Genomic DNA, 23,862 nt, shown 5'->3' with positions numbered 1-23,862 from the left:
TCAACACACCAGGCTGCCAGTTTTATTTATGAGTTAACTACAGGGGACTCTATCAGAAGCATTTGCAAAGTCATATTCACTTCATCAACCACAGTTCCCTATGTCAACCCTCTTTGTGGCTTCATCAAAGAACTCAATCAAAAATTATTTGCCGTAAGCAAATCTGGTTTGGCTTTCAGGTATTGAATCAAAAGTTGAAGAAGCCACAGAAATAGGCTGTCCCTTCAATTCTGTCACCCTTCTCCTCAACAATAGATTTCTGAATGGGCCAGAAACTCAACACTACTTCACTGTTTTGCTCTTTTTTGCATGAAATATTTATTTTAAAAAATATTTCTTATTGTAACTTATGCACACAGTGGCCACTTTATTAGGTACACCTACCCATTAACGCAAATATCGAATCAGCCAATCATGTGGCAGCATTTCAATGCATAAAAGCATGCAGACATGATCAAGAGGTTCAGTTGCTGTCCAGACCAAACATCAGAGTGGGAAGAAATGACTTTGACCATGGAAAGATTGTTAGTGTCAGATGGGGGTTGTTTGAGTATCTCAGAAATTGCTGATCTCCTGGGATTTTCATGCACAACGGTCTTGAGAGTTTGCAGAGAATGGTGCGTAAAACAAAAAACATCCAGAGAGTGGTAGTTCTGTGGGTGAAAACACCTTGTTAATGAGAGAAATCAGAGGAGAATGGCCTGACTAGTTCAGACTGACAGGAAGGTGACAGTAACTCAAATAACCACACGTTACAACAGTGGTGTGCAGAAGAGCATCTCTGAATGCACAACACATTGACCCTTGAAGCGGATGGGCTACAGCAGAAGAAGACCATGAATGTACACTCATTGACCACTTTAGGTACCTCCTGTACCTAATGAAGTGGCCAATGAATGTGTGTTCATGGTCTATATATGAAATAGTCTATGTACATAGATTGTCATGTCCTCTCTCTCTCTCTCTATATATATATAATTAATAGTATATGTATGGCATTATACTTCTGCCACAAATTAACACATTTCACATCATAGATTAGTGATAATAAACATAATCCTTATTTTGATTCTGATTCTGATTCTAGACCCACCCACAATAAAGCAATAATGGCCAGGTTATCTTTTTCAGTAATTCCAACTGAGGAATAAATATTGGCCAGGATACCAGGGATAAATTACCTGCTCTTCTTCAGTGTTGGACCATGGGATAACATCTAGCGAAAGAGTAAATAATTTAATATCTCATCCAAAGGACCCCGTTGCCTTATTCCGACTCACAGGGCAGTTCATGCTTGAGGAAACAATTACTTCAGGGAAATATTCCCTTTGACAACATAATGTGTTTATCTACAGTTTCTTGCTCTCTGGGTTCTTTTATACTTTCTAAAAGTATAAAAGCATAGAACTATTTTATTTATTGAAATACAGTGTGGAACAGGCCCTTCTGGCCCTTCGAGCCTCGCCGGCCAGCAACCCCCTAATTTGATCCTAGGCTAATCACAGGATAATTTACAATCTTTGGACCATGGGAGGAAACTGGAGCACCCGGAGGAAACCCACGCAGTCACGGGGAGGACATACAAACTCCTTACAGGCAGCGGTGGGATTTATAAAGTCATCACTCAGCATCCAGCTAAACATGGATTTACTCAATGTCTACAGGTTTTGTTTTGAATAAAATAAGGAAGGAAAGAGATGAGTTTTCCGGCTTGCTTATTTATGATGTAAGCAAATGGAATGGTGTGCTTGGACAAGCAATATCCCATGGATAGGAGTGAGGTTATTCATAAATTAATTAGTTATTTTGTAGTGTTGGATCAGAGAATAATTTCAGCTAAGAAACTGAAATAGTGTCTGACTGACTTAACATCTAATTTGCTGACCCTGTAAAGGTTTCCTCCCCGTTCTGAGTGGGATTCATTGAGATAATTCTTGATCAGGCCTGAAAAGTGATGGTTGCGATGCACTGAGAGACAGGTCTCAAAGTCATAGTTAGCTCCGTTACACAAAAAATGGATCACTTGTGGTTATTCCAACATCCTTTGCTCCAATACTGATTTATCACACCCCCCCCCCACTCCCCGATGTGCAGCAAGTGGGCCCTCTTTCTTTTGAATCTTGGAAGTGTGTTATTACCTGACATGCTGGTGGATTTCATGGAGGACTGGCTGTTCTTCCGCTTTTTCTTCCCATCAGGCCACCTGCAATGGAAAGTGAGACTTTAGTGCACAGTATCCATCAGCATTGAGCATTAGAGCCTGTAGTAAAACCAATAAATTATGAGAAAGCCAATTTTGTGGCGGCTGTTGTTGGCTGCCTCCAGAAATGTCAACAGTAATAATATTCAAGCTGGTTAATTGAGTGATACACCACAGAAATATACCTCTTGGCCTATTCAAAGTTCAAAGCAAATTTTATTATCAAATTACATATAATTCATCATATACAACCTTGAGATTAATTTTGCTGTGGGCATACGTGACAAATCTATAGAATAGTAACTATAACAGAATCAATATATGACCACTAAATAGGGCTTTTGGACAAAGGTTTGAAGTAGATATGGTTATTGATAGGGTATGGGAGAAATGGTCTTCTCAAGATGGGTTTATGTAGGCTGAGGAGGATCCACAACTTTTATAGATTATAAAAGCAGAATATTTATAATTGAAGCAAGTTACAAATTTTAAAGGTACATTAATTGTCAGTAATGCCTTTAGACCAGTCCTGCATTCATTTGGTACTTTAAGAGCAGGGGTCATTAGATTCAAAAACATTACACAATGATAAAAAGGATTCCAATCCCCAGGATAGAAATATCAAGTATTAGAGAATGTGCATTTAAGGTGAGAGGGAGAAAGTTTAAAGGAGATGTAACTATTTATTTAAACAGGAATGGTGGATGTCTGGAAACTACTGCGAGGGATGGGCCGGAACAAAGTATAATTTGGGTGTTCAATAGGCCGTTAGATACTCAAGAATATTCATGGTTAGAGCGATATGGATCATTTGTAGGTAGAAGAGATTTAGTTTAATTTGTCATCATGTTCTGCACAGATGTTATGGGCTGAAGGGCCTGTTCCTATGCTGTAATGTTCTATGTACGAAAGCTCAAATGATATATTTTGGCTTTTTATTAAAAAATCATTTTGTCAGGCCATAATTTATGGACAGGAGGTGGCAGTGTTCTAAAAGGGATGTAACAGGAGCTATATTAGTGCAAGTCAGTTTTTGGCCAGCTAGTAAGATGCTCAGAGATTGAATGTTGTTCAGTAGAGTGGACAAAAGGCTGTAATTTTAGTAGGAAGCTTTCTTGGATTGATTAGGAACCTCCTGAAATGCAAACACATTTTAAGGAAAGACTTCAAAGATAGATACTTTCACTGCACAGTAGAAGTTAATCATTACATTGTGGCGACCCACTTCCTAGCACACTCGAACCGGCTCACAAATAGCCAGCACGCAGGCACAAAGGCCAGGTCCGCAACAAAGGGAAAAAGCCTGCGGGGGTTTGTGAGTACGTGTACCTTAGAGCATCCGCGCCTGGGGAGGGCGGGATGAGGGAGGCTTTAAAGCAAGACTGTGAAGTTCGAATAAAATCATCTTTAATTGCAGTTTACTGACTCCGTGTCATTATTTTAGCGCTGCGTGTAGCACACCGCTACAATTGGTGACCCCGACGGTCCAAATGATTTTTGGACCGGAGATGACCGACGCCGCATCTGTTCGTTGAAACTGCCAAGCTTCTGGACGCTGCGACCTCACCTATGGTTCCAGCAAGCAGAAGCCCAATTCCACGTTCGGCAGATAACCTCAGAGGACACACGTTACTACTATGTGGTGAGCTCCCTCGACCAGGACACAGCGGCCCAGGTTGCGGAGTTTGTACAGTCTCCCCCGGCGGACGGCAAGTACATGGAATTCAAAGCCCTGCTCCTAAGGACTTTCGGACTCTCACGGCGCGAGCGGGCTGCCCGCTTACTGCACCTGGATGGCTTGGGAGACAGACCTCCATCGGCTTTAATGAATGAGATGTTGTCTTTGGCCGGCGGACACACACCCTGCCTCATGTTTGAGCAGGCATTCCTGGAGCAGCTGCCCGAGGACATACGCCTGCTGCTGTCCGACACGGATTTCAGCGACCCCCGGAAGGTGGCAACCCAGGCGGACTTGCTGTGGAACGCCAAGAAGGAGAGTGGGACATCCATCGCACAGATCACCAGGCCACGCTCCCAGCAGCAAACCAGACCAGGCCCGGCCGCAGAGCCTGCTAGCCCCAGAGGCAGGGGTGGGGAGCCCAACGAACACTGGTGTTTCTACCACCAGCGGTGGGGCGCAGAAGCCCACCGTTGTCGCCCGCCCTGCCAGTTCCCGGGAAACGCCAGGGCCAGCCGTCGTCGGGATAGCCTCCTGCATGTGTGGGACAAGAGGTCGGGACGCCGTTTTTTGGTCGACACCGGAGCCGAGATCAGCGTCTTACCTCCGACGAGTTATGACACCCGCAAGAGGGCACCGGGTCCCCCCCTGAGGGCCGTGAACGGCAGCACGGTCAGGACCTACGGCACCCGTACGGTGCAGCTACAGTTTGGCTCCAGCCGGTTCACGTGGGACTTCACACTGGCCGCCGTAGCCCAACTGCTTCTGGGCGCGGATTTTTTGCGGGCTCACAGCCTGCTGGTCGACCTGCCGAGGCAGAGACAGGTCCACGCCGAGACCTTTCAGACGTTCTCCCTGGGAGAAGCCCAGTTGCCAGCCCCACACCTCGACTCCATCACGCTGTCCGACAACGACTTCACCAGAGTCCTGGCGGATTTCCCATCGGTTCTGGCACCGCAGTTCACGGCAGCCATGCCCCGACACAGCGTACAGCACCACATCCCGGCCCAGGGACCACCCCTCCATGCCCGCGCTCGGCGGCTTCCCCCGGACAAGCTCCGACTGGCGAAGGAGGAGTTCAAGAGGATGGAGGAATTGGGGATCATCCGGCGGTCCGACAGCCCATGGGCCTCCCCCCTGCACATGGTGCCCAAAGTGACAGGGGGCTGGAGACCGTGCGGCGACTACCGCAGGCTGAACGAGGCTACAACACCGGACCACTACCCTGTGCCGCACATTCAGGACTTTGCAGCAAACCTGCACGGCGCACGGATCTTCTCCAAGGTAGACCTCGTCCGAGGATACCATCAAATCCCGATGCATCCGGATGATGTCCCCAAAACAGCTCTCATCACCCCGTTCGGCCTTTTCGAGTTCCTCCGCATGCCGTTCGGCCTGAAGAATGCCGCACAGACGTTCCAGCGGTTAATGGATGCGGTGGGACGTGACCTGGACTTCGCATTCATCTATCTGGATGACATCCTCATAGCCAGCAGCAGTCGTCAGGAGCATCTGTCCCACCTCCGTCAACTCTACGCCCGACTGAGTGAATACGGTCTAACAATCAACCCGGCCAAATGCCAGTTCGGGCTCGACACCATTGACTTCCTGGGCCACAGGATTACTAAAGACGGGGCAACCCCTCTGCCCGCTAAGGTAGATGCGGTCCGCCATTTCCCCCGACCCAACACAATCAAAGGCCTTCAGGAGTTCGTAGGTATGGTCAATTTCTACCACCGCTTCCTCCCTTCAGCTGCCCGAATCATGCGCCCCCTGTTCGCCCTGCTGTCGGGTCCGGGCAAGGACATTGCCTGGGACGAGGAGTCCGCCGCTGCTTTCATTAAAATGAAGGATGCCTTGGCGAACGCCGCGATGCTAGTGCACCCCAGAATGGACGTCCCTACCGCCCTCACAGTGGACACATCCAACACGGCAGTCGGTGGAGTGCTGGAACAACTCATCGAGGGGCGCTGGCAACCCCTGGCGTTTTTCAGCAAACACCTGCGGCCACCCGAGCTCAAATACAGTGCTTTCGACCGGGAACTGTTGGCACTATACCTGGCAATCCGGCATTTCAGGTACTTCTTAGAAGGTAGGCCCTTCACCGCGTTCACGGACCACAAACTGCTTATCTTTACATTCACAAAGGTGTCCGATCCTTGGTCGTCCCGCCAGCAGCGCCATCTGTCCTACATCTCTGAATACACGACGGATGTCCGGCACGTCTCGGGTAAGGACAATGTTGTGGCGGACGCGCTCTCTCGCCCTAACATTCATGCCCTTTCCCAAGGGGTAGACTTTGAGGCGCTGGCAGAGGCACAGCAGGCAGACGAGGAGATCCCGAGTTACAGAACTGCAGTCTCCGGTTTGCAGCTCCAGGACCTCCCCGTAGGCCCAGGTGAGAGGACCCTACTGTGTGACGTCGCAACCGGCCAACCCCGCCCCGTCGTCCCGGCACCTTGGCGACGACGTGTTTTCGACTCCATTCATAACTTAGCGCACCCCTCCATCAGGACAACTGTCCGGATGGTAGCCAACCGGTTCGTCTGGCACGGACTCCGCAAGCAGGTCAGTGAATGGGCCAAAACGTGCATGCACTGCCAGACGGCCAAGGTGCAGCGACACACCAAAGCTCTGCCGCAGCAGTTCCACCCCACCCACCGGCGTTTCGACCACACTCATGTGGATATCGTGGGCCCCCTGCCAGTGTCGCGAGGAGCGCGGCACCTCCTGACTATCGTGGACCGGTTCACAACATGGCCAGAGGCGGTCCTGCTCACCGACACCACCTCCGAATCTTGCGCCCGGGCACTGATTGCCACCTGGGTGTCCCGCTTTGGTGTACCGGCCCACATTACCTCCGACAGAGGTGCCCAGTTCACCTCCAGCCTGTGGTCAGCTATGGCCAGCCTTTTGGGGACACAGCTGCATCACACCACTGCCTACTACCCACAGTCGAACGGCCTGGTGGAGCGTTTCCACCGTCACCTGAAGTCGGCTCTCATGGCCCGCCTGCGAGGAGCTAACTGGGCGGACGAGCTTCCCTGGGTCCTACTCGGCATCCGCATGGCACCCAAAGACGATCTGCATGCCTCGTCGGCCGAGTTGATGTATGGCGCACCCCTGGTCGTCCCCGGGGAGTTCATACCAGCCCCAAGGGGGCACGAGGAAGAACCCGCAGCAGTCCTGGGCAGACTACGCGAGAGGCTCGGCGACCTGGCCCCCATACCCACTTCGCAGCATGGGCAGAGCCTGACCTGCGTACCCAAAGACCTGCAGAACTGTAAGTTTGTGTTTGTACGACGGGGCGGGCATCGGCCACCGCTGCAACGGCCCTACGAGGGGCCGTTTACGGTGCTCAGGATCAACGGGTCCACGTTCGTGCTGGACGTTGGGGGGAGAGAGGAGGTTTTCACGGTGGGCCGACTCAAACCAGCCCATGTGGACCTGGCGCAACCGGTCGAGTTTCCGGCACCGCGGCGCAGAGGCCGACCTCCCAAACAGGGTCTGGCCCAGACTGTGGACATTGGGGGGTGTATCGCCGGTTCTGGGGGGGGGGGGGGTTATGTGGCGACCCACTTCCTGGCGCACTCGAACCGGCTCACAAATAGCCAGCGCGCAGGCACAAAGGCCAGGTCCGCAACAAAGGGAAAAAGCCTGCGGGGGTTTGTGAGTACGTGTCCCTTAGAGCATCCGCGCCTGGGGAGGGCGGGATGAGGGAGGCTTTAAAGCAAGACTGTGAAGTTCGAATAAAATCTTCTTTAATTGCAGTTTACCGACTCCGTGTCGTTATTTCAGCGTTGCGTGTAGCACACCGCTACAACATATTACTGAGTCATCTCATTGAACACCTGGAACACAAACTTTCTACTTTGTTCCCAGCTATTAAAACTCAGCCTTAATTAAGACTTTCAGCTACCCAAGGGAAATCACATGATATTTAATTCCACTGTATATATATCTGGACTCAACACACTTCATTGGCTGTGAATGAGTTCCTAATTTGATCTGTTTTGACAACCCTGCCTAAAGGGTTCAAACATGATTTTTTTCTATGTTCCGCAGCATGAATTACTTATTCAGTGAACGGCAGAGCAGGCAGGATAAAATCAGGGTGGGAGTCCATGGGGATTAGAGCAGGAATTTAATAAATACTGAAATAAACCAGAAATCTGATGGTGCGGCACCTGCTTCTCAGACACTAACTGGGTGTCCAGACCTCCAAAGCAGCACATGCTAAACAAAGGCTCAAGGGGGTAATCATGTCTATGTAGGCAATTAAAAAAATGCATTTGGGGGAGGAAACAGCTGCTTGGGATTTTCTACATGCAATTAGGATCCTAATGTCCTGGTGCAGCCTCCAAGTGAGGCAAAGTATTGCCCTAAACACAGCCAATGTTGTACATGTAGCAGTCAACAGTCTTTAAAGGAGGCTCCTACGAGGGAAACAATTTTGCACAAATTATTCATCTGACTTGGAAACTGCAGAGTTCATATTTGAAAGCAATGTTTAAAGAATTTTCCCTCCAGAAAATGACCATAATAACATGAATTACGTTGGCTGACATAATTTTTGGTCAATGTGATTGCATCGGTATGATACAATCATGAAGAAGGCATGCCAGAGGCTATACTTCATTAGGAGTTTGAGATTCGGTTTGTCAAAGACTCTAGCACATTTCTACAGATGTAATGTGGAGAGTTGCATCACCACCCGGTATACAGGTGCCAATACACAGGATTGAAAAAGCTGCAGATGGTTGTAAACTCTGCAAGTTCCATCATGGGCAACAGCCTCTGCATCTTCAAGGATGTCTTCAAAAGGTGATGCCTCAAGAAGACAGCATCCATCATCAAGGACTCTCACCATCCAGAACATGCCCTCTTCTCATTACAACTCTCAAGAAGAAGGTACACGAGTCTGAAGATGCACACTCAATATTTTAGGAATAGCTTCTTCCCCTCTGGCATTAGATTTCTGAATGGCTCATGAACACTACTTCATGACTTTGCTCTTTTTTGCACTACTTATTTTTACATAAACTTTATTGTAACATAGTATTTTTATGTAACTGCACTGTACTGCTGCTGCAAAACAAAAAATTCCACAACGTATAGTATGTCAGTGATAATAAACCTGATTCTGATTTGATATTCCAGTCCATATGTTCACATTGTCCCTGCTCTCTACATCTTCCTGAATCGCTGCCATCTTCTGAGATCACTGTATTTCTCAAGTTTCAGTCCTTTGCACTTTGCAGAACTTAAATGCTCCAGTATGATTGGTTGCCGCTCTGGAACCCCCTCCTCTTATCTGCCTTGCACTAGTGCAGGAGTCTGGGACTACAGTGTATATCCTCAGAATAGACGGACGTCCCTTTAGAACAGAGATGAGGAGGAATTTCTTTACCCAGAGTTTGGTGCACCTTTGGAATTCATTGCTACAGATGGCTGTGGAAGCCAAGTCATTGGGTATATTTGAAGTGGAGATTGATAGGTTCTTGATTCGTAAGGGCATCAAATGTTATGGGGAGAAGGCAGGAGAATTAAGTGAGAGAGATAATAAATCAGCCACGATCGAATGACAGAACAGATTCAATGAGCTGAATGGCCTAATTTTGTTCTAATGTCTTTCGGTCTTATGGTCTAAGCTTTTGGTCACCGATCTTTATACTTGCTTAAGTTTAGGTTGAGGTAAGTGAAGTCCTATGAGATTTTATACTACATTAAGAGCTATCAAAATACAAGTTAATACTAATGAGTCAGCAACAATCATAAGAATTACATTGGAGACAGAATGGACTGCAGATGCTGGAATCTGGGCAAGAAACTAGATGTTGGAGGGACTCAGCAGGTCAGGAAGCATCTGTGGAGGGAAATATCTGATGGATGCTGCCTGATCCATTGAGTTCTTCCAGCATCTAGTTTCTTGCTCCAGACTCCAGCATCTGCAGTCTCTTGTCTTTCACTGAACATATAGAAGATAATATAAAAATACAAACATAAAAGTTAAACTATGAGAAAAATAACAATTTTACACTCTAATTCAACTACAGTACATCTTTCAACCTTTTTCAAAGAATTCTACAGAGATTTGTGAAAAAGATAATTTCAGGCTACTGGTATAATGCAGTTACTCAGAGCAAAGCACAATTAAAGATTAAGGTGATCTAAAAGTTGAGCAGAGATACAATGTTTTAATAAATTGTTTCTTGATGGTGTATCAATCTGAATTTCTGATGGAACTTTCAAACTCTGTACAAAAGCTGTTGCTGCTGAGTTGTGGCAGCAGCAACGAAATTTTTGGTTAAACTTTATTTTCAACTCTGATTACCTTGACCTTTCACACAGTTTGTTTGCTGAGCTGCTGTGGTTTGGTGTCAGCTTTGGCTCAGTGGCTGGCCTTCTTGCCTCTGAATCACACATTGTGGGTTTTATTTCTCCTCTCTAGATTGAGTCTGCAATCTCTGTGGTGTTGGGATGTCAGAGCTGTGAACTACTGGATGAGAAGTCAAACTATGGCTTCGCCTAGTCTATTGGGCGGTCATAAATATTCCCTTGATAATATTCAAAGAGGAACAGTGAGTTCTGCATGGCTAGTCAGAAATGAAAAATTAAGGACGACTCATATATTTTGTATAATTGCCTAAAAATTCAGAGGCGCCTTGTAGGATGCATTATGGATATAAAAGTATGGGGGCCAATGACTTTCTTTTGGCAAAAGCTAATATATAAGCCACTTCAACTGGCCTCAAGAGATAAGTAATAAAACCAATTTTCTAATTTGTACTCCTAGATCCCTTTCCTCACAAAAAACATTTGAACAACGTCTTTAGGCATTCAAACCAAGCTAAACATGTTGTAACAGCTTTTGACTCCAACTTGAACTGGTTCTGTCTACATTCCAATCTGCTTTCTCTGGTTAATGAAGAACATTTTGGAGTAATGCAAGAAATACAGACCCGACTTGTGCACATGAAACTCTCATCTAATGATGACCAGATTTGATTTTTAGTGATTTTGATTAGGATAGAAATATTGAAGAGAATACCAGTGAGAACAAAAGAATTTAAGCAGCAGTAGATCATTTAAACGCTAGTGTTTACTCTTCTGTTCAAAAGGACCATGGGTGACCTTTCCCGAATGAATCCCATGTAACCCTGATTCCCTTAATATCTAAAAATACACATTGGCCACTTTATTAGGTACCTCCTGTGCCTAATAAAGTGGCCATTGAATGTATGTTCATGGTCTTCTGCTGCTGCAGCCCATCCACTTTAAGGTTTGACATGTTATGTGCTAAGAGATACTCTTCTGCACACCACTGTTGTAACATGTGGTTATTTGAATTACTGTCACCTTCCTGTCAGTCTGAACCAGTCAGGCCATTCTTCTCTGACCTCTTTCATTAACAAGGTGTTTTCACGACACAGGACGGCCACTCACTGGATTTTTTTTGTTTTTTGCACCATTCTCTGTAAACTCTAGAGGATGTTGTGTGTGAAAATCCCAGGAGATCAGCAGTTTCTGAGATACTCAAAACACCCTGTCTGGCACCAAAAATCATTCCATAGTCAAAGTCACTTAGATCACATTTCTTCCCCATTCAGAAGTTTGGTTCTGAACAACAACTGAACCTCTTGACCATGTCTGCATACTTTTATGCATTAAGTTGCTGCCACATGATTGGCAGATTAGATATTTGCATAATAAAGTGGCCACTGGGTGTATATCTCTTTCTGTTTTGTATATACTCAGTAGCTGAGCCTCAAGTGCCTTCTTGGGTAAAGAATTCCAAAGATTCACCAGACCATGGTATATTCCTTCTCACCTCAGTTCTGAATGGCCAACCAGTCAGGAGAAACGTTGTCCTTGCATTTACTCTGTCAAGCACCATTCATATGCTAGATGTTTCAATGATATCACCTTCCATTCTTCTCGAACTTTAGAGAACATAGGCCCAGTTTGCTTACACTCTTGTCATTTGACGTCCTTCCAAACTCAGGAATCAATCTGATGAACGTTTGTTGAACTCCCTCTTTTACAAGTACCTCCTTCTTTCAGAGGAGAGACCAGACCTGTACATAGTATTCCAGCTGTAGTCTCACCATGGCCTATATAGTAATTGTCTTTATGAGTGTACGCAAATATTTATTTATTTAGAGATACAGCATGGTACCAGGCCCCTCTGGCCCAATGAGCCCGTGCTGTCCAATTATACCCACATGACCAATTAATCTACTAACCCGCACATCTTTGCAATGTGAGAGGAAACTCAAACACCCATACAGTCACGGGGAGAATGTACAAACTCCTAAAAGGCGGTGGCGATAATTGAACCTGGGTCACTGGTGCTGTAATAGCATTACATTAACCATTACACTACTGTACTGCTCCTAAATCTGCATGAAATAAGGGCCGCTATACCATCTGCTTTGCTAATTTCAGTGATTTGCGTGTAAGGACAGTCAGTTCAACACCATCTCTCATGTCCTTGTCCATTCACTTAGCCTGGTTATATCCATTTAAAACCTCTCTGCATTCTTCACACAATTCACATAGCCACTAGGCCTAGTTTTGTCAGTAATTTGCATGTATTAAACTTGATTCCCTCTTTTAATGCATTGATATAGATTTTGAACATGTGACATCCAACTAAACACAACTTCCCAACCTGAAAGTGATCAATCCACTTTAATCCATTACCCCGAGGCCTTTTGAAAGTCCAAAGATAGCACTTCAACTGGTTTACCTTTATTATTCTGCTGTTACAGCTTCAAAAACTCAATTAAACATGATTTCCTTTCATAAATCCATGCTGTCTTTGTCCAGTCTATGTACCCTGTAGTTACAGTACTGTCTACTAATACTCAACACAGAGCAAAATTAAACCCTGACACTCATCACAGAGTGTGTCCATGTTGTCCATGTTCTCTGATCCCAGTCAGCAGGTGTATTTTAATTCCCATTCCCATTCTGACATGTCAAGATGAGGCCACCCTCAGGGTGGGGGAGCACTACCTTATATTCTGTCTGGGTAGCCTCCAGCCTTATGGCATGAATATCGATTTCTCCTTCTGGTTAACAAATCTCCCCCTCCCCATTCTATTCTCCTCTACAACCTTTTACTTCTTCTCACCTGCCTCTTGGGTCCCCTCCTCCATTCCTTTCTCCTACCAGATTCCTTCTTCTCCAGTGCTTGACCTTTCCCACCCACTTGGCTTCACCTGTCACCTTCCAGCTAACTTCCTTCCTCTCCTCCACCTTCTATTCCAGGCATCTTCCCTTCCCCCTTCCTTCTCAGTCCTGCTGAAGGGTCTCGGTCCAAAGCACTGACTGTTCATTTCCATGGATGCTGCCTGACTTGCTGAGTTCCTCCATTATTTTGTGTATGCGTTGCTTTTGGAATCTTCCCTTCAGAATTTCCTCTCTAAAATTCTCTGCATTGAATCTACCTCTGTCTCCCAACTCCACCCTTCCCCTCCTTCTCTCTATCACCCTCAACCTTTCTCAGTACACTTGTCTCACCCCTGCCCCTTTCCTCATTATACTGGCTATCTTCCCTCTCCATTCTCAGTCCTGATGCAGGGTATCGACACAGAACAGCAACAATTTCTTCCCCATGTCCCCCAGATACCGCTCACCTGCTGAGTTTCCCCAGCAGCTTGTTCTTTTGTCCCGATTCCAGAATCCGCAATTTCTTATTTATTCCTTTTTCCGTTTTCCTACCTAAATTGGTTGTGATTTTCCCATTGGTAAGGTACTTTGGATTGTTTTCTACTCGCAAGATGCAATATAACATTTCTCATTGAATCCTCTGAACAAAGTTTCACTGACTCTGTTTTTGTTCCATCTCAAGTTTAAGTTCAATCAAGTTCAAGTTCATTGTTGCCAAAGGCACACATTCACAAGGTATAAGTACTTTGAGAATTAACTTTTTGCAGCAGCATTGCAGTACACTACAAGATGAGAACATAAATTAACATAAACTTAAATTAACATATACACTCAGCAGCCACTCTATTAGGTCAACAGTTGATGCACTCTTATCAGCTCCCCACTTGGCCATGGAACCCCACCCCCCACCCCCCGGACATCATCAATCCCTATGTCAGCCTGCTGTTTATTAATTACAGCCCTGCGTCCAACACAATCATCACAATCATATTCTCAGTTCTAATCCACAAGCTCCAAAACCTGGGCCTCTGTACCTCCCTCTGAAACTGGATCATTGACTTCCACACCGGGAGACCACAGCCTGTGTGGATTGGAAATAACATCTCCTCCTCACTGACGATCAACACTGGCACACCTCAAGGATGTGTGCTTAGCCTATGTGTACTCTACTTTCTTTACACCCATGACTGTATAGCTAGGCACAACTGAAATGCCACCTATTTCCTGACAACACGACTATTGTTGCAGAATTTCAGGTGGTGATGAGGAGGTGTACAGGAGTGAGATAGATCAGCCGGTTGATAGATATCACAATAACAACCTGCTCTCAACATCAGTAAGACTGAGGAACTGATTGTGGACTTCAGGAAGGGGAAGTCAATGGAACACACACCAGTCCTCGTTGAGGGATCAATGGTGGAAAAATTGAGCAGTTTCAAGTTCCAGTGTGTCAACATCTCTGAGGATCTACCCTTGGTCCAACATATTGACGCAATTACAAAGGAAGCACAACAGTGACTACATTTCATTAGGAGTTTGAGGAGATTTGGTATGTCACCAAACACACTCACAAATTTCTACAGATGTACCGTGGAGAGCATTCTAACTGGTTGCATCACTGCCTGGTATGGAGGGGCCACTGCACAAGATCGGAAAAATCTGCAGAAAGTTGTAACTCAGCCAGCTCCATCATGAGCACTAGCCTCCCCAGCATTGAGGACATCTTCAGAAAGTGATGCCTCAAAAAGGCAGCATCCATCATTAAGGATCCCCATCACCCAGGACAGGCCTTCTTCTCATTGCTACCATCAAGGAGGAGGTACAGGAGCCTGGACACACATTGAACATTTCAGGAACAGCCTCTTCCCCTCCACCATCTGATTTCTGAATGGACAATGAACCCATGAACACTGCTTCACTATTTTTTCCTCTCTTCTTGGTCTACGTATTTAATTTAATCATGTATATACAGTGTATTTCTTATTGTAATTTATAGTATTTTTATTATCATGTATTGCTGGAAAACAACAAAAATTCCACAACAGATGCCAGTAATATTAAACCTGATTTTGATCAACAAAATGTGGTCATTATCACATTGCAGGAGCTTGTTGTAGGAGAACAGGCTCCACTGTTTCTTTCGTACCATAACAATTGTGTTTCAAAAAAAACTACAATGACTGTACAGTACTTTAAGACAGTTCCAATGTTGTGAGAAAGATGCATTGTAAAATGCAGACATTCCTTATAACCTAAGTTCACAGTTCTAGTAGCCTCTTTGATCAATTTCCTTCTTCCTAATGCCCTGATATCCTGAGTAAATGGAAAAGGATAATTTTCTCCAAAAACTTTGTTATAGTAGATGATATAGGCTGTCAGGATGAGATATGCCTGACTTTATTCTCCTAGAACCTCCTAGATCTCTGAGGACCTAACCTTGCCCCAACATATTGATGCAGCTATAAAGAAGGTAAGGTAGCGGCTATACTTCATTAGGAAAACACTCAAAAACCTCTATAAATGTACCGTGGAGAGCATTCTGACAGGCTGCATCACTGTCTGGTATGGGGGGGGGGGCACTGCACAGGACCAAAAGCTGAAGCAGAGGATCGTAAATTTAGGGGTACTAGCCTACAAAGTACTCAGGATATCTTCAAGGAGCAGTGTCTCAGAAAGGCAGTGTCCATTATATAGGACCTCCAGCTCCCAGGACATGCCCTTTTCTCACTGTTACCATCAGGTAGGAGGTACAGAAGCCTGAAGGCACACACTCAGTGATTCAGGAACAGCTTCTTCCTCTCTGCCATCTGATTTCTAAATGGATATCGGCAAGTCAACTCAGCAAGTCAGGCAGCATCTATGAAGGGGAATAAACAGTCAACATTTATTCCCATATTGTTGGATGCTAGTTCAAAATATTAGGGCAAGTTAGCAAGTTGGCTTCAAAATTGACTTGGCAATACAAAACAGAGGTGATAGTTGAGGACTATTTTTGTGATTGGATGCCTGTGATTCATGGAGTCCCACAAGGATTAGCATTGGGATCCTTGCTGTTTTCATGAATGACTTGCAAGTGGACATGGAAGGCAAGATCATCAAGATGATGATCATCTTTGTGCAGATGACACAAAGATTGGCTAAGTTATTGATAGTGTGGAAGGTTCAGGCTGCAGAGAGAGAGATCAATATTTTGGTGAAATGAACTGTAAAGTGGCAGGTGGAGCTTAATTCAGACTGAGATGAGGTGACGCATTTTGGGTGTACCAATGAGGCAAGGGCATACACCATGAATGGTAGAATCTTCGAGAGTCCTGAGGAAAAGAACGATCTCAGAGTCCAAGTCCGTAGATCCTTGGAGGTGGCAACACGATTTAACAATGTGGTTAGGAAGGCACATTGGATAGGTCCTTCATTAGATATGGAACTGAATACAGAAGCTGGGAGGTAAAGACGCAGCTTTATAAAACTTTGGTCTGACCTCAACTGGAATACTACCTGCAATTCTAGTGACTAAGGTAAAGGAAGGGTGCAGAGAAGATTCATCAAGATGTTGGCCTCGGATAGAGCAGTACAGTTATGAGGAGAAACTAAAGAAGCTTGGTCTTTTCTTCCTGGAATAGAGCAAGTTGAGGGGACATGATTAAGGTGTATAAACTTGGGAGGTATAGGCTACAGGGAACTTTTACTCATATCAGCAGTAGATAAAACTAGAGGACATAGATTTAAGGTAGAGGAAGAGATTTAGAGGGGATCTGAGGGGGACTTCCTTCATCCAGAGAGCGATAAATGCCTGAGTAGTTGAAGCTGGGTCACTGACAGCATTTTGAGTCATGAAGTCACACACATGGAACCAAGTTCTTCAGCCCGAATCATCCGCCCGGACCAAGGTGCCCTCCTGAGCTAGCCCCTTTTCTAGCATTTAAGAAGTGTGTGAATAAACACTTGAAATGCTTGGGCACAGAGAGCTATGGACCAACTGCTGGGAGATGGGGTTAATATGGAATGGTGCCCCCAGTTGGCGTGAACATGCTGGGCTAAATAGTCTGTTTCCATATGCTGTATTATTATATGATTTGGTTCTATGATTCTATCCAAACAAATTTTTTATTACCTCACTGCCCCATATCTGTTTTCACACTTAGCAAGAGCTGTTAATTGTAGTTAGGCAGGCACACACACCCAGTACCCTTTAAGAGTCCTGGGGATGTTTTACATCAATCATCTCTAGCTTTAGGACTAGAGTGCCCATCAGGTCCAATATAGCAGTTAATCCATAGGATTAGTTGAGATGATTGCACGTAACCAGGAATAATTAGAGGACGTTATTCAGTCAACTTGTCACTATTATAGAAAAGGGCACAAAGCATCCTTGAAATTATGCACAGTTAGTAAGGCATAGATGTACAACAACATCCAAGGTTTGATTTTTTTAACCAGTGTAATAATGACCCTGTAATTGACCACCGGCTTGTGGGTGACACCAAGGAAAATCCATCAGTGATCCTGTTAGGTGTGCACCTGTTGGAGTTGAGTGACAGATGCACCAGACTCAGTTCTGAGGCCCCTGGAGGCTATGAACAATGTCAATGCTTGTACATCGGTGATGCAGGGGCCTGCCTGGTCATCATGGACTGCAGCCATAGGCTCTAGTCAGTGAGCAACAACCACTGTTGTTGGCTGAATCAAATGGGGTGACAAATCAGCACATAGGAGGGAGACTGAAAATCTTGTTGAATGGTGCCTCAACAACAGCTCAACGTCAGCAAAACCAAGAAGCTGATTATTGACTACAGAAGGAAGAAACTGGAGGTCCATGAGCCAGTCCTCACCAGCAGATCAAATGTGGAGAGGGTCAGTACTGTAACTTTAATTTCCTTGGCATTATCAATTCAGAGGACCTGTCCTGGGACTAGCACATAACTGCCATGACAAAGAAGGCAGTGCTTCTACATACTTAGAAGTTTGAACAGATGTGGCATGTCATCTAAAACTTTGATAAACTTCTATAGATGCACAGTGGAGAGTATCCTGACTGGTTGTATCATGGGCTGGTATGGAAACACTAATGCCCAAGGATGGTAAAGCCTACAAAGAGCAATGGATATAGTCCAGTCCATCACAGAAAAAGCACTCTGCAAAATTGAGCACATTTACAAGGAGTGCTGCCACAAGAAAGCAGCACCCATCATCAAGGACCCCCTCCACCCTTATCCATGCTCTCTTCTCATTGCTGCCACCAGGATGGAGGTACAGGAGCCTTAGGTCCCATAACACCATGTTCACTCAACTCAACACTGAACTGATACCACAACCTATTTTCAAAGACTCTACACATATTTCCTCAATATTATTTATTTATTTACTCGTTTATTTTTGTAGTTGCATATTGGTTGTTTGTCAGTCTTTGTGTAGTTTTTCATTGTCTATTGTATTTCCCTGTTCTACTGGGAAAGCCTGCAAGAAAATGAATCTCAGGGTAGTAAATGGTGACATGTTTATACTTAGATGAGAAATTTACTTTGAACTTTGAGATTTTAATTTAAATTGCATTTTTCAGAACCACTGAACATCTTGAAGCTATTCAAAGTCAAAGAAATGCTTTTGAAATGTGGTCTGTTTTATTATGATGGAAGAAAATTACACACGCCAGTAATGTGATAATGACCAGATAGTCTGGCTTAGGGAGATCAACGCTGGTCAGAACACCAGGGATAAAACAGACTTCTAAACCTTCTCTGTATGTAAAAGCACATGTTGAAGCAGCAGAGACTAGTGCCAGTTTCTGTCGGGGCTGCAGGACAGTGATATTCCCTCAAGTATGATATGAGCTTCCTATTGTGAATTTTTAGCCTGCTGTCGGCAAACTTGCAAAAAGTACAATAGAATATGGGAAGGGCACCATGTACTTCAAAGATTGATGAGACAGCAAGTCATTCGAAATGGATACCAAAGATTCAACAGTCTGGTAATGGCAGCAATAACAACCTATCTTAGTTCATTTTGTACTGAAGATCAGTTCTGAAGAATTGGCCTCCCAGTTTGTCCCAATGGTGCAGGTCATTTAATTTATGTATGAGCAGGTTTCACTGTCCTATGAAAGCATACTCTCACATTCCATCACTGTTGTTGTTCCTTTCTGCGCCTTGTAGCGCAGCAGGCGGCAACCTTGCCGATTCTTTAGCATTTCTGTCCGTTTTTTTACGAGGCCAACACGCAACCCAGCACGGATAGAAAGTGTGCAAGGTGCCGGTTGGATTCAAACCCGGGAACACTTGCCTCGAGGTCTGGTGCACATGTCACTACACCACTGGCTAGTTATTCCATCACTGTGCCACTTGCAAATGGCCTCTTCAAAATGCAAATATGGTTTCTATTTTTAGTTGCATGCCAATGATGTCACTTTAATTATCCATGTGAAGCTCTTTGTTTAATATAGTTATTTATATGTATGGAAGACATAATTTTCTGAAGCATAATATACAAAGGCAGAGCATTTAATAGTCATAGACCATAAAAATATTGAGCTACATGATAGAATTTTGAGTTCGATATCTAATCATAAGCATATCGCTGTTTGTAGGACCGTGTTGAGCCGTGTTTCCTATATTACCAGAGTGACTACACTTTTAAAGTATTTCATTGGCCATGAAGTGTGCTCATAAATTCTGACAGTGACATGAAATGAATACAAGCTGTTCCTTTATCTTTGTAGAAAGTAATCCAGCAGACAGTTCAGGCCTGTCTCTGATGATGGTCCAACAGTTTTAACCTGAAGTGCAGTATGTTTTCGTTCAGTTGTTGACCAACCAGGATTTACATACAATCCCATTTACTGGAAAAATCTGCGAAAGCAAAATTTGGTCATTCATTGTTTAAGGGAGAGAGAAGTGAGTTCCACCACCGATGGGATTAAAATGAAAATAATTCTGTTGGATTAGATCTGCAGTCTCTACAAGAGCCACAGAATACCCTGCAGAAGTTGGGATTTCTGCTTACTTTAACAGTGGAAGGAAGTGTGTTGCCAGTGCACTGTTAATGCATAACTTTAGAGTCAGAGAATCGTACAGCATGGAAACAAGTCATTCAGCCCAACATGTCCATGTCATCCAATGGGCACCCTTCCACATTAATCCCATCTATCAGCACTTGATCCATAGCCATCTGAGCCTAAGTGATTCAAGCACTCTTCTAGACTCTTAAGTTCTGTCAGCAACCCACTTATAACCTTTCCTGTAGTGTAAAGTGGAAAGGGTGAGCAGTTTCAAGTTCCTGGGTGTCAATATCTCCGAGGATCTATCCTGGGCCCAACATATTGATGCATTACAAAGAAGGCACAGCAGCCCTATACTTCATTATGAGTTTGAGGAGAGATGGTTATGTCCATAAGATATAGGTGCAGAATTACATCATTTGGCCCATCGAGTTTGCACCACCATTTCATCGTGGCTGATCCAATTTTCCAATCAGCCCCAAACTTCTGTTTTCCCCCCGTATCTCTTCACCCCCGACCAATCAAGAATCTATCAACCTCTGCCTTAAATAAAGACTTGGCCTCCACAATTCACTGCTCTCTGGCTAAAGAAATTCCTTCTCATCTTTGTTCTAAATGGATGACCCTATTCTGAGGCTGTGTCCTCTGGTCTTAGACTCACCCACCACAGGAAATATCCTCTCCATACCCATTTTATCGAGGCTTTTCACCATTCAATAGGTTTTAAAAGGGTCACCCAGAGAATACAGGCCCAGAGCCATCAAACACTCTTCATATAACAAGCCAATAATAAGACCATAAGATATAGGAGCAGAAGTAGGCCATTTGGCCCATCAAGTCTGCTCCACCATACAATCATGGGCTGATCCAATTCTTCCAGTCATCCCCACTCCCCTGCCTTCTCCCATACCCTTTGATGCCCTGGCTAATCAAGAACCTATCTATCTCTGCCTTAAATACACCCAATGACTTGGCCTCCACAGCCACTCGTGGCAACAAATTCCACAGATTTACCACCCTCTGACTAAAGTAATTTCTCCACATCTCTGTTCTAAATGGATGTCCTTCAATCCTGAAGTCATGCCCTCTTGTCCTAGACTCCCCTACCATGGGAAATGACTTTGCCATATCTAATCTGTTCAGGCCTTTTAACAATTGGATGTTTCAATCAATCCTGGAATCATTTGCATGAACCTCCTTTGAACCCTCTCTAGTTTCAGCACATCTGTTCTAAGATAAGAGGCCCAAAACTGCTCACAATACTCCAAGTGAGTATTGTGCTTTATAAAGTCTCAATATTACATCCTTGCATATTCTAGTCCTCTTGAAAGGAATGCTAACATTGCATTTGCCTTCCTCACCACAGACTCAACCTGCAAATTAACCTTTAAGGAATCCTGCATAAAGATTTCCAAGTCCCTTTGCACCTCAGTTTCTTGTATTTTCTCTCCATTTAGAAAATAGTCAACCCTTTCATTTCTTCTGCTAAAGTGTATGACATACACTTCATGACACTGTATTCCATCTGCTATTTCTTTGCCCATTCACCTAATCTGTCTAAGTCCTTCTGTAGCCTCTCTACTTTCTCAAAACTACCTGCACCTCCACTTATCTTCATGTTGTCTGCAAATTTTGCAACAAAGCCATCAATTCCATCACCCAAATCATTGACATATAATGTAAAAAGAATCAGTCCCAACACAGACCCCAATGGAACACCACTAGTCTCTGGCAGCCAATCAGAAAAGGCTCCCTTTATTCCCACTCCTTGCCACCTGCCAATCAGCCATTGCTTTATCATTGCTAGAATCTTTCCTGTAATACCACTGGCTTGTAGCTTGTTAAGCACCCTCATGTGTGGCAATTTGTCAAAGGCCTGAAAATCCAAGTACACAACATCAACCAATTCTCCTTTGTCTATCTTGCTTGCTACTTCTTCAAAGAATTCCAACAGATTTGTCAGGCAAGATTTTCCTTTGAGGAAACTATGCTGACTACGGCCTATTTTATCATGTGCCTCCTAGTACCCTGGGACCTCATCCTTAATAATCGAATCCAACATCTTCCCAACCACTGAGGTCAGACTAACTGGCCTATAGTTTCCTTTCTTTTGCCCCTTTACCTCCTTGGCGAGTGGAATAATATTTGCAACTTTCCAGTCTTCCAGAACCTAGTGAATGAAAGATCATTACTAATGCCTCCACAATGTCTTCAGCCACCTCTTTCAGAGTTCTCAGGTGCACACTATCTGGTCCAGGTGACTTATCTACCTTCAGACCTTTCAGTTTTCCAAGAACCTTCTCTCTAGTTATGGTAACTTCACACACCTCATGCTCCCGACACTTGGAGCTTCCACCATACTGCTAGTGTCTTCCACAGTGAAGACTGCTGCAAAATACTTATGTCAGTTCATCTGCTATTTCATCATCCCCCAGTACTACCTCTCCAGCATCATTTTCCAGTGGTCTAATATCCACAACCTCTTTTTCCACTTTGTGTCTCTGAAGAAACTTTTGGCATTCTCTTTAATATTATTGGCTTGCTTACTTTTGTATTCCATCTTTACCTTTTTAATTACTTTTTTAGTTGCCTTCTGTTGGTTTTTAAAAGCTTCCCAATCATCTAACTTACCACTGATTTTTGTTCTATTATATGCCTTCTCTTTGACTTTTATGTTGACTTTGACTTCTCTTGTTAGCCACGGTTGTGTCATCTTTCCTTCAGAGTACTTCTTCCTCTTTGGGATGTCTATATCCTGTTCCTTCTGAACTGCTTCCACAAATTCCAGCCATTGTTGCTTTGTTGTCATCCCTGTTAGCGTTCTTTTCCAATCAACTCTGGCCAACTCTTCCCTCATGTCTCTATAATTCCCTTTACTCCACTGTAATACTGATGCATCTGACTTTAGCTTCTCCTTCTCAAATTTCAGTGTGAATTCGATCATATGATCACTTGTTCCCCCAGGGTTCTTTTACCTTCAGCTCTCTCCGGTTCATTGCACAACTCCCAATGCAGAACAGCTGATGCTCTAGTGGGCTCAACCATGAGCTGTTCTAAAAAGCCATCTTGTAGGCACTCTAGAAATGCCCCCTCCTGTAATCCAGCACCAACCTGATTTTCCCAATCTGCCTGCATATTGAAGTCTCCCATGACTATTGTAACACTGCTCGTTTGGCATGTATTTTCTATCTCACGTCGTAATTTGTAGGCCACATCCTTACTACTGTTTGGGGATCTGTTTACAACTCCCACCAGGGTCTTTTTACCCTTGCAGATCCTTAGCTTTATCCACAATGATTCAACACCTTCCAACCCTATGTCACCTCTTTCTAATGATCTGGTTTCATTTCTTTTCGCCACAGAGCAAAGCCGCACCTTCTGCCCTCCTGCCTATCCTTTCGATACAATGTGTATTGTTGGACATTAAGCTCCCAGCTGTGAACTTTCAGCCATGATTCAATGATGCTTACAACATCATATCTGCCAATCTGCAACTGTGCTGCAAGTTCATCTACCTTATTCGTATACTGCGTGCATTCAGATACAACACCTTCAAACCGGTATTCACCCTTTTTGATGTTTTCCACCTTTTATGTTGTAACTCATCCTGTTGACTGCAATTTTGCCCTATCAACAGCCTCTCCTCATGACACATTGCCTCTGTTTACAAACCAGCTACCTCATCTTCAGCACTATCATCCCTCTTTCCTACGATACTTCTTGTATTTAAATATAGGCAGCTCCAGACACTAGTCACACCATGCACATTTTTGATTCCTAGGTTTGTTTGAAGTCTTATCAACATCTGCCAACACA

At 44.5% G+C, this 23,862-nt stretch overlaps 1 protein-coding gene across 12 annotated transcripts in view; it reads right to left on the bottom strand.

Moving 5' to 3' along the window:
* LOC140741337 (thyroid hormone receptor alpha) overlaps positions 1-23,862 on the bottom strand; it is a 502,247-nt gene that overhangs the window by 122,596 nt on the left and 355,789 nt on the right. For all 12 annotated transcript variants that reach the window (XM_073071448.1, XM_073071435.1, XM_073071445.1 and 9 more), the window contains one exon: positions 2,139-2,203. In XM_073071448.1, the coding sequence (XP_072927549.1) occupies positions 2,139-2,203 (65 nt within the window). The remainder of the gene's footprint in view (positions 1-2,138; positions 2,204-23,862) is intronic.

The sequence above is a fragment of the Hemitrygon akajei genome, chromosome 18, assembly GCF_048418815.1.
Source record: "Hemitrygon akajei chromosome 18, sHemAka1.3, whole genome shotgun sequence".
NCBI lineage: Eukaryota > Metazoa > Chordata > Chondrichthyes > Myliobatiformes > Dasyatidae > Hemitrygon > Hemitrygon akajei.
Note: the sequence above shows the minus strand (reverse complement) of the source record. Positions and strands in the feature narration are given on the sequence as shown.